At 47.5% G+C, this 12358-nt stretch overlaps 1 protein-coding gene across 6 annotated transcripts in view; it reads right to left on the bottom strand.

Moving 5' to 3' along the window:
* Window positions 1-12358, bottom strand: part of IKKepsilon (I-kappaB kinase epsilon) — a 395291-nt gene that overhangs the window by 130672 nt on the left and 252261 nt on the right. For all 6 annotated transcript variants that reach the window (XM_069315600.1, XM_045766596.2, XM_069315599.1 and 3 more), the window contains 2 exons: window positions 10326-10479; window positions 8097-8316 (listed from right to left, as the gene is read on the bottom strand). In XM_069315600.1, the coding sequence (XP_069171701.1) occupies window positions 8097-8316; window positions 10326-10479 (374 nt within the window). The remainder of the gene's footprint in view (window positions 1-8096; window positions 8317-10325; window positions 10480-12358) is intronic.

The following is a 12358-nucleotide window of genomic DNA, read 5'->3' as shown; positions in this document are numbered from 1 at the left end:
TCGAGGGAGGCCAACACCCGAACACCTAAGAGACGCAGACGGGCCACCACGACCCGAGTAAGACGTGTGAACACGCGAGGTGTCAGGTTCAACCCGAACGGGAGACAATGAAAGTGGTAACCTTGACGCCCTACAACAAAACCGAGACAGTCCCTGAACCCCTGGATGAATTGGGACATGCCAATAAGAGTCCCGGAGGTTCAGGGACACCATCCAAGCACCCGGCTCCAACAGAAGACAGACCTGGGATAGCGTAGTCATCCGAAAGGAGGGGCAATGAACCCAGGGGTTCAGAGGGGACAAGTCCAGAATGAACCGCAGATCCGCACAGTCTTGCTTCGGAGGGGCAATGAACCCAGGGGTTCAGAGGGGACAAGTCCAGAATGAACCGCAGATCCGCACAGTCTTGTTTTGGTACTGGGAACAGACGGGAAACCCATCTGAGGGACGCCGTCGTTTCAACCACACCCAAGCGAACCCACTCCAAGATGACCCGACAGAGCGCAGGGAAAGAGGCCTGCTCTGCCAGCCCCGAACCCTCGAAGGAGGAGGGGCCACCCAACGCCATTGCAGGCCGAGAGAAACGACCCGAATACGTTTGACACTTGATATGATACTTGTACATAGGCAGATAAGTAGCCGAAGAAGCCTGAATATACTGCGCCACGGCAGAATCCTCAAAAAACAGAGGACAAAAAGGCGAAGACATCCTAAGAGCCAGGGCCCAGGCTGAATCCAGGGAGGAGGCAAGCACCGCCTGCCGACACGTGAGCCGGAAAGCATAGAACAGGGAAACTGCACCCCGCAGGATCGGCGTAAACAGCTTCAGCAAGGCAGCCAACGAGCGGGCCACTGAGCCTAAGGCACCGAACCCTGGGATGGCACTAAGCGTCCTCACATCCTCCGCAAGCCAATCCGAAGACAGCTCCAGGAGGGAAAAATGACGCAAGGCCGAAACCAAAAGGCCACGGGTGCCCAAGTCCTCAGCAACCTGTGCAGTCGAGAGGGAGGGAACCTGCACATGGAGCTGCATCACACCCACATCCCGGGAAAGGGCAGGGGCAAACAAGCACTCATTGAGGTGCTCCATGTTGCCCACCAGGAAAACCTGAACCACCGCCGCAGCCTCGTGTCACTCAAGCGTGCAGGAACGGCAGAAAGAAAGCCAAGCCTCCAAGGCAAAGAGGGGACAGTCCGCCAGCCAGGATGACTCCGGAACCTCATAACGCACCCAGAAAGGGAACGAAGTCCCAAACCTGAATGAAGATGGATCCATTACCGAGGCATAATCCAGGTCACGCAGGAGGAAAGCGGCAAGAGTTGCCCGCACCGCAGTAGGTTGGATGCGAGAAGCCGAAAACATTCAGAAGGATGGAACCGACACACCCGGGGAACATTGAACCGAACCTGGGGAGGGGCAGACACCAAATCCAATTCGTACGCAGAGGGGGGAAAATAAAACCCCACCCCTTGTAACAACAAGCCCCGCTCAGAGGGTAGAAAAACCCAGGCGGGGTCCAGCGGGGCCCTAGGCCTCCAAGTCAGCCCCTCTCCCCAGGAAGGGGGAAGCTGCGCAGACATGCGGCGCGGCTCGGGTGAAGTCAAGTTCATTTGCTTGTTTTCACTTGGGGAGCTCTGTCCACTCATTTGTCTATTTTAGTTGTTTTAACCAGAAAAGGCGGGTTGTTTTGAGGCGCTTACCTTTCTGGGTGCCTGGCCCAGTCGAAAGCAGACATAAAATGCTCCAAATCCCATGTGCATTTCTACAGGCCATTGCTCCTCGTGCCTCTTTGAGAGGGTCAGGTTCTGGCTCATGGTCCCCAGCAGGCCTAGAACTTCATTAACACTGACTGATGCAGAGGTTTAATGATATACCTATCAGCCTTGATAACTCCAGGGAGCCATAGGGGCTCCCCCCAGAAATATTAACTTAAAAATAAATTTTATACAGAATACCACTCATATTTTCATACACAAAACAATCAGGTATAAATATAAACCATAAATAAAATATGTGAACATTTAACTGTACTTTACTGAGGAGTCATGTTGGTGTATGGGAAACAGTGAGGACGGAGGGTGGGAGGGAGGAAGAAGCAGTGTTGGTGTATGGGAAGGGTGAGGAGGCTGGGGAAGGAGGCGAGACCGTCCCCTGCTCGCCTTAAACACTTTCAAATCTGCATCACTGGTTCCAGATTTTCCTTTCACATATTTCAATGCCTCTGTTATGTGGCAGCCAGTCAGAACCAGTCAGTCAGTCACAACATGTCAGTCAAACATTCACAGTCAAGACCAGTCACAGGCAGTCATAACCAAAGGCAGTCAAACATTCACAGTCTAGACCAGTCACAGGCAGTCATAACCAAAGGCAATCAAGCATTCAGTCATAACCAAAGGCAGTCAAGCATTCACAATTGTGTTAGTAATTGGTAATGCATTTATCATCAGTCCCGCATTCAGAGTCAATTAGGCATTCACAGTCAGCTATTCACAGTCAATCAGGCATTCACAGTCAATCAGGCTTTCACAGTCGCAACCAGTCAGTCAGAAAACAAAAAGAGTTTAATGACAGGTGCTCAAGAAGTCTGCTTCCTAATCCATCAGCTGGTAGGAAGGAAGCCCACCATATTAACACCGTCCATATGGCTGGGAGGGGTACAACTGGAGGAGTCCGGTGTGGGCGATGAGTGAATGCAGGTAGCTGGGAGGGTGCGAGATGAGGGGATGGCGGTAGTGGGGAGTGTCTGGTGTGCAGGATGGGGTGTCTTGGAGAGAGACCAGGGGTGACCAGCTCCTGTGCTAGTCCTAGTCGGAAGCTCTGCCACATACTCCACCGCCTCTGCTACCCACTCTCTCTCCCACCCGTCCTGCTACTCATCTGCCCATCCGTTCTGTGCCCACCCTGCCACCCACCTCTTTAGTCTATCATCAGCCCATGAGGGGGCTTGACAGCTGAATGGACAGCGCTTCGGATTCGTAGTCCTGAGGTTCCGGGTTCGATCCCCGGTGGAGGTGGAAACAAATAGGCAAAGTTTCTTTCACCCTAATGCCCCCTGTTACCTAGCAGTAAATAGGTACCTGGGTGTTAGACAGCTGCAATGGGCTGCTTCTTAGGGGTGTTTAAAAACAAGGAGGCCTGGTCGAGGACCAGGCCGTGGGGATGATAAGCCCTGAAATCATCTCAAGATAACCTCAAGATAGCCACCCACCTCTTTAGTCTACCATCAGTCACCCACCACCTTAGTCTACCATCAGCCACCCACCACCTTAGTCTACCATCAGCCACCCACCACCTTAGTCTACCATCAGCCACCCACCACCTTAGTCTACCATCAGCCACCCACCTCCTTAGTCTACCATCTGCCACCCACCACCTTAGTCTACCATCTGCCACCCACCACCTTAGTCTACCATCTGCCACCCACCACCTTAGTCTACCATCTGCCACCCACCACCTTAGTCTACCATCTGCCACCCACCACCTTACCTTGAGGCTACCTTGAGGTGCTTCCGGGGCTCAGTGTCCCCGCGGCCTGGTCGTCGACCAGGCCTCCTGGTTGCTGGACTGATCAACCAGGCTGTTAGACGCGGCTGCTCGCAGCCTGACGTATGAGTCACAGCCTGGTTGATCAGGTATCCTTTGGAGGTGCTTATCCAGTTCTCTCTTAAACACTGTGAGGGGTTTGCCAGTTATGCCCCTTATGTGTAGTGGAAGCGTGTTGAACAGTCTCGGGCCTCTGATGTTGATAGAGTTCTCTCTCAGAGTACCTGTTGCACCTCTGCTTTTCAACGGGGGTATTCTGCACATCCTGCCATGTCTTCTGGTCTCATGTGGTGTTATTTCTGTGTGCAGGTTTGGGACCAGCCCCTCAATTATTTTCCACGTGTAAATTATTATGTATCTCTCCCGCCTGCGCTCAAGGGAGTACAGATTTAGGCTCTTTAGTCGGTCCCAGTAACTTAGATGTTTTACTGAGTGGATTCTAGCAGTAAAGGATCTCTGCACGCTCTCTAGGTCAGCAATTTCTCCAGCTTTGAAAGGGGCTGTCATTGTGCAGCAGTACTCCACTCTAGAGAGCACAAGCGTTTTGAAAAGTATCATCATCGGTATAGCATCTCTAGTGTGAAAAGTTCTTGTTATCCAACCTGTCATTTTTCTTGCAGTTGCGACGGCTACTTTATTGTGTTCTTTAAAGGTAAGGTCTTCCGACATGAGTACACCCAGGTCCTTTACATTGCCTTTTCGTTCTATGTTATGATTTGCCTGCGTTTTGTACGTGGTTTCTGTTTTTATATTTTCAATTTTTCCGTAGCGCATGAGCTGAAACTTATCCTCGTTGAATACCATATTATTTTCTGTAGCCCATAGAAAGACCTGATCTACATCTGATTGGAGGTTTGCCGTGTCCTCTATGTTGCCAACTCTCATGAAAATCCTAGTGTCATCTGCAAAGGATGATACAGTGCTATAGGTTGTGTTCTGATCTATGTCCGATATGAGGATGAGAAAAAGTACTGGAGCAAGCACAGTACCCTGGGGGACTGAGCTCTTCACGGTTGATGGGCTGGATTTTATTTTGTTGACTATTACACATTGGGTTCTGTCAGTCAGGAAATTGTAGATCCATCTGCCTATTTTCCCGGTAATTCCTTTTGAACGCATTTTATGTGCAATAACACCATGGTCACATTTATCAAAAGCTTTTGCGAAATCTGTGTAAATTACATCAGCGTTTTGTTTGTCTTCCATAGCATCTAATGCCATATCATAGTGGTCCAGCAACTGCGACAGGCAAGAGCGCCCTGTTCTGAAACCATGTTGTCCGGGGTTATGGAGATGCTGTGATTCCATGTATTTTGTGATCTCACTTCTTAGCACTCTCTCAAAAATTTTTATGATGTGCGATGTTAGTGCTATCGGTCTGTAATTTTTTGCCTCTGCCTTATTTCCTCCTTTATGGAGTGGTGCTATCTCTGCTGTTTTTAGTATGTCAGGGATAACGCCAGTATCTAGGCTTTGTCTCCACAGAATGTGAAGGGCCTGCGATAGTGGTTTTTTACAGTTCTTGATGAATATGGAGTTCCAAGAATCCGGGCCTGGTGCAGAGTGCATAGGCATACTGTTTATGGCTTCTTCAAAATCTAGTGGGGATAGGGCGACGTCTGATATGTGATTTGATGTTGGTATCATATCCATGAAAAATTCATTTGGGTTATCAATCTTTAGTGCATTTAATGGCTCACTGAAAACAGAGTCGTACTGCTTCCTCAGTAACTCGCTCATTTCTTTGTTGTCATCTGTGAAAGTTCCATCTCCCTTTCGCAGGGGCCCGATACTAGATGTGGTTTTTGATCTTGATTTTGTATAGGAGAAAAAATATTTCGGATTTCTCTCTATTTTTTATTTAGTTTACCATCAGCCACCCACCACCTTAGTCTACCATCAGCCACCCACCACCTTAGTTTACCATCAGCCACCCACCACCTTAGTCTACCATCAGCCACCCACCACCTTAGTCTACCATCAGCCACCCACCACCTTAGTCTACCATCAGCCACCCACCACCTTAGTCTACCATCTGCCACCCACCTCCTTATGCTGCCTGCACACCCACCCACCCACTATGCCAACCGTTTCACTTCTGCCTGCACACAATGACACCTTCCCAACCACTGCTGCCTGCCTATCCACCCACTTTGCCGCCCGCCCTGTTACTCATCCATCCACTCACTCTCACCTGCCCACCCACTCGCCCTCCACGTGTTCTTCCCTTACATGATCCTAGGGCTGGTGTTTCTGAAAGATTTTCTTTCCCCTCCCCCCCTCTCCCAAGCCACTCACCTGCCATCCATCCATCCATCCATCCACCCAATCCCCCTTCTGCCATCCATCCATCTAGCCACCCCCTATCCATCCATCCATCTAGTTCCCCACCACCATTCATCCATCCAGTTCCCCTCACCATCCATTCAGTTCCCCCACCATCCATCCATCCAGTTCTCCCTCCACCATCCATCTATCCATCCAGTTCCCCCACCATCCATCCAGTTCTCCCTCCACCATCCATCTATCCATCCAGTTCCCCCACCATCCATCCAGTTCTCCCTCCACCATCCATCCATCAAGTTTCCCCACACCATCCATCCATCAAGTTTCCCCCCACCATCCATCCATCAAGTTTCCCCACACCATCCATCCATCAAGTTTCCCCCCACCATCCATCCATCAAGTTTCTCCCCACCATCCATCCATCAAGTTTCCTCCCACCATCCATCCATCAAGTTTCCCTCCACCATCCATCCATCAAGTTTCTCCCCACCATCCATCCATCAAGTTTCCTCCCACCATCCATCCATCAAGTTTCCCTCCACCATCCATCCATCAAGTTTCTCCCCACCATCCATCCATCAAGTTTCCTCCCACCATCCATCCATCAAGTTTCCCTCCACCATCCATCCATCAAGTTTCTCCCCACCATCCATCCATCAAGTTTCCTCCCACCAACCATCCATCAAGTTTCCCCCCACCATTCATTCATCCAGACTCCCTCCACCATCCATCCATTAAGCCCCACTATACATCCTTCCATCCAGGTCCCCCCCCCCCAACATCCATCCAACCAGTTCACCCCACTATCCATCCAGTTCACCCCCACCACCCATCCATCCAGTCCCCCTCACCATCTATCCAGTCCCCTCCCTCACCATCCATCCAATTCTCCCCACCAACCAACCATCCATCCATCCTGTTGTCCTTCCAAATACAACATTCAAGCGGGATCGGGAGACACTGGTTAACAGAAGCGCACCTCGTCTATGCCACCAGGGACCACATGCTTGGTCGACCGATATGTGTACCAACAAAGTTGCAAGGCAAGGCAAGGGGTCATAACCCGATTAGAATTTTCTGAAGAAATTGAGCTCGTAACCTGGAAAAATCGTAAAGAGGGACATTCGCTACCCGAAGTTCCACTGTACATGATTAGTAACACTGAAGACTACAACTTGTTTTAAATTACTGCTACAGTACTGAGTTATAATTACTGCTACAGTACTGAGTGATAATTACTGCTACAGTACTGAGTGATAATTACTGCTACAGTACTGAGTGATAATTACTGCTACAGTACTGAGTGATAATTACTGCTACAGTACTGAGTGATAATTACTGCTAAAGTACCGAGTAATAATTACTGCTACAGTACCGAGTGATAATTACTGCTACAGTACTGAGTGATAATTACCTGTTTATTACTTAGGCAAGTAAATATGAGAAATGCTTTACAATTAGGCAAGAAAACTATTACTATCTCCTAAAACCCAAATAGTGCTTCAGTATACACTACTCAACCCCCACATGTGCTCTAACATATATAATGAAGGAGTTCCTCTACATCATAAGAAAAGGGAGTCACTGTGAGAGGCGAGACGTCAGACTGCTGGGAGGTTACTAGTGGTATCCCACAAAAGTTAGAATAGGAAGCTAATCCTATTCCTAATATAGGTGAACATAATTACACAAAATAATTACCTAAGTGTCACCTTAATTACCAGTTAATTAAGGTAAGTGCACAGTCCAGCTTCAGTATGCCTCAGTCAATAATTTTTCAGTATAAACCTGAACTATTAATTAAGGCCCATAAAAATCTTCATGTTAAAGGTATCACTAACTTGAATGCATCTCTTAATTAGTATCATTATATTTACATAATTTTTCTTTGAATTATTTTGGCCTTTACCCCATTAATGCATATTTTTCAAAGGCAGCTTCTAACCCTTGTTTTAGCTGTATCCTCAGTGAGATAGCAAACCATTTCTACTAATTACTGGCGAGTAAAATTCTGTAAATGCCATTCCAATGTAAATGGAGAAATTACATACACAATAATGAAACATGATAATTGTAGAATAAGTCGTGGATAAGGTTAAAGTAAGTTAAGGGGCCAAAGTGTGGAATGTCAAGATGCATAATGTATGCTCAATAAAATGTATACATGTTAGGGGAAAATCCAAGTTATCCAGGGTATGAAAGGATGAAGATAGAAGTTAAAACAATAGAAATGGTGAATGTATAGCAAAACAATTAGTTCCCTTACAGCTTTCTCTGAATCAACTTTATTATTTACAAAATCCTCTAATCGTTCCCTGAGAGGTTGTGTGAATGTTTCTTGGTTGTCTCCACACATCTGAGTGAGCATGAGAAATCTCCGATGATTAGCAACCAGCTGACTGAAGCGATCACTGACAGCAGATGTGAGAGCTTGTACATGACCCATCCGGTTCTTGAGGCTTGTCAGCTCTTGAACAATTACTTCACTGAAAATGTCAATGAACTAAATAGTAGTCTCTACATAACATGCAACCCATTAAAAATACTGTACCTTACAATATACATAAAGAATTTCCATTTTAAAATGCAGTGCTTAAAAAATATCTACATTATGCAACTAAGACATACAGCTGTAACACACTCAGTTGAAAGCAATAAATGAAATATCACATCCATGAGCTGGCATCATAACATTTTACCCCAATTTTTAACAATGTATGTATTGTACTAGTATATTACATTTAGTCTATGAAACCAACAATAAATGTAATGAAATGTCAATTTCTGGGTGAGCCCAGGTGGCTCCCTGAAGCTATCTCGCCGAGATTGCCTCTAACTACTGGATCGCATCACCTGTGGTGACGAGTTCTGCCTACGAGGACCAGTCAGAATCTGGCCCCCTCCCTCACAGAGGCACAGGAAGCAGGTGACACTTCACCACCTACCTACCTACCTCTTGATGATTTTGGGGATCAGTGTCCCCATGGCCCAGTGTCTGACCAGGCCTCCTGGTTGCTAGATTGATCAACCAGGCTATTCGATGCGGCTACTTGCAGCCTGACATACGAGTCACAGCCTAGTTGATCAAGTATCCTTCGAAGGTGCTTGCAAAGCTCTCTTTTGAACACGTCAAGAGGTGCAAGAAGTTGGCCAATTATGCCCCAAATGTGTAGGGTAAGAGTGTTGAAAAGTCTTGGGCCTATGATGTTGATCGAATTCTCTCTCAGTGTGCCTATTGTACCTCTGTATTTCAGAGGAGCTATATTGCACTTCCTGCCATGCCTTCTAGTCTCATGTGGTATTATTTGTGTGTGCAGATTTGGAACAAGTCCTTCTAATGTGTTAAAGATGTAAATTATTATGTATCTCTCCCAACTGCACTCTTGCTAATACTGTACAGATCTAAAATTTTTAGGTGATCCCAGATGTTTTAGACGAGTGGATGAGTTAGATGTTTTATTGAGTGGATTCTAGCAGTTAAATAACTTTGCATGCTCTTCAGGTCATCAATTTCTCTCCAGCTTTGAATGAAGCCATTAGTGTGCAACAATATTCCACTTTAGAGAGCACTAACATCTTCAAAAGAATCATCATTGGTATGGCATCTCTTGTTTGGAAGGTTCGTGTTATCCAATGTGTCATTTTTCTTGCAGTTGTGACAGCAACTTTGTTGGGTTCTTGAAAAGTAAGGTCTTCTGACATGATTACTCCTAAATCTTTTACATTTTTTTCTTTAAATAGTGTAATTTGACTGCATTTTATATGGCTTCAGCTTACATGTTTTTGTTTTCTCATAGCATAGGAATTGGAAATTATCCTCATTAAACATTATGTTATTTTCTGTGGCCTATTGAAAGACTTGATCAACATCAGAGTGGAGGTTTGCTGTGGCCTCACCCCAACTAATGGGAGGAAAGTGCTAACACGCTTGCGCTTGTCTCGGGAGATTCAAGTGTTTACATTGTTGGGGGAGTTTTGTTGGGCAGTTTTGAGGCTATGGTCTCTCTGAACCCAGCTGTGGTCTGTATTGGTTCACCGACTTTCTGGATGCTTTCTCAATGGGGGCGGCAGAGTTTCATCTGCTCTCTGTGCCTCTGAGAGGGGGACGGCAGAGTTTCATCTGCTCTCTGTGCCTCTGAGAGGGGGACGGCAGAGTTTCATCTGCTCTCTGTGCCTCTGAGAGGGGGACGGCAGAGTTTCATCTGCTCTCTGTGCCTCTGAGAGGGGGACGGCAGAGTTTCATCTGCTCTCTGTGCCTCTGAGAGGGGGACGGCAGAGTTTCATCTGCTCTCTGTGCCTCTGAGAGGGGGGTGGCCAGGTTCTGGCGCTGGTCTGCAGGAGGCCAGACAGATCTTCCTGGCTGATGTGACCTAGTATCCCAGTAAGATAGCTTCAGGGAGCCACAAGGGCATCCCCCAAGAAAAGATAAAATAAATTGTTGCTTAATTAAATAAGGCACATAAAAACTTGTAATAATTCAAAATAGAATACTTACATAAACATAAGAACACTGTACTCTATAAGGTGAACACATTTTGAGAAATAGTCAATTTTGCGCTTCACAGCATGACCAACGGAACACATGGATTTCCCAACAGCAGCATCATGCTCCACACTAACCAAGGCCGGAAAACTGCCAAATTTCACAGCTGTTCATGAGTTAATAATTTATAATTAGTTACCAAAAAAAGCATCCAGCATTGACTGTAATTAAATGTCTCTTTCTGATAGGCCACTTTGGTGGCTCCCTTAGCTACCTGGTTAGCTTCAAAACTAATTTATGAAACTACACCTTATGAATCATTAATTGCCACAAAGCACACCAAAACAAAATCTTGTCCACTCAATAAATGTAAGTGAGTTGGGAGATACTAAATCAAACTAGATCTAGAGGAATAACCACCACAAAGGTAGAGCACTCCAAACAAGCAACTGCATACACAAATATTGGAAACTCTGACAAACTATGTACACAATTGTTAGCCAGCCACAACCCATAGTTAGGGGTTGTGGCTGCCATCTTCCAGCCACTAGATGGCAGCCCCAGCAACTCAGGACTCTAGGCAGCTGACCACCTCAGATCTGCACTGCTCAAAGATGATCTCATACACTACCATGGGTGAGGCCCCTTGAGAGGAGGCAACCTCAAGGGGCAAACATGAAGCCTCCCTGGGAATGAAATCCTGACCAAAAAAACCAGTGTTGAATGTAATGAAACGCCATTTTCTGGGTGAGTCCCGGAGGCTCCCCGGAGCTTACTAGGCTGATATGCTAATGTCAGACTTTGGCATCAGTCATGTGTATGGAGTTCTTATGGGCCTACCGGGGACCACGAGCCAGAACCTGGCCCCCCTCTAGAGAGGCAAGGGGAGCAATGGCCTATAGAAACCCCCGTGTAATTGGAAGCATTCTATGTCTGCCATCGACCGGGTTAGGCACCCAGAAAGGTAGGTGTCCCAAAATAAACTCCTATTCTGGTGAAAATTGCAACCAAAAGCTGAACGAGTGGATAGAACTCCACAAACAAAAACGAGCAAACTAGTATGACGTCATCCATCGTCGCACCGCTACCTGCGCAGCCCCCCACCCCTCCCCGGGAGGGGGAAGGGGCAGCCCAGACCTACCGCGTCGGCGATCCACACCCCAGTTCTGAGGCTGGATGTCAAAAACATGCGCAAAAAACTCCAACCGGAGGGAGGGAGGGATGCCGGGGAGCCTCCGGGACTCACCCAGAAAATGGAGTTTCATTACATTTATCGCTGGTTTTCTGGGGGAGCCCCTACGGCTCCCTGGAGCTAACTACCCACAGAGGAAAAGAATAGGGACTTACCCATAGGCGTCTGCTGCTCAATGCTCAACCCGAAGTCGAGACAACTGGCTGCATCCGCCGACCCAAAGTGACACAGGCCCGACCGGGCCCAGCAACGTTTACAAGGTAACGAGCAGCCAGGACCCTGTTCGACCACCAAAATCCCTGTGCCCGAATGTCAGCCCAGGACATATTGCCAAAGACGGCAGCAAGAGTTGCAAACTTGTGAACGTCATGGGCACGGGGATAGACCGCAGGCCGGCTAGCCTTAATAATCCTGTGGACGACCTGGGAGACCCGCACCCTCCAACAGGGAAGAAGAGAAACTGGATCAACCCAAAGCGCATCCACGAACACAGAAGTCGTGGCGTGCAAATAACAGCGGAGAGCCGCAACCGGACACAAAACATGATGCACCCCTGGCCAAACCAACCAAGCCCAACTAACCCCTGCCCCGACTCCGAAACCCTCAGACGTTTCGGGGCCGGAAGCAGGGAAAGGGGGACCAGAATGAACAACAGGAGGGAAAGGACCAGGAGGTGTGGACTGAACCAAGCACGTTGCAACAACCGAAACCTAGAATGCAACGCCTGTGCAGCCTGTACCCGAAGATGATCATCCATAGATTGGAATAAATTGAGTCACCAGCAAGCAACAATACTCACAGAGAACATTCCAGAGAACAACATAGAGCACATAGAGGTGTCTAGAGACAAAGT

This window comes from Procambarus clarkii, chromosome 81, assembly GCF_040958095.1.
Source record: "Procambarus clarkii isolate CNS0578487 chromosome 81, FALCON_Pclarkii_2.0, whole genome shotgun sequence".
NCBI classification, from domain to species: Eukaryota; Metazoa; Arthropoda; class Malacostraca; order Decapoda; family Cambaridae; genus Procambarus; species Procambarus clarkii.
The sequence above is the reverse complement of the archived record's forward strand: the minus strand, read 5'-3'. Positions and strand labels throughout refer to the sequence as shown.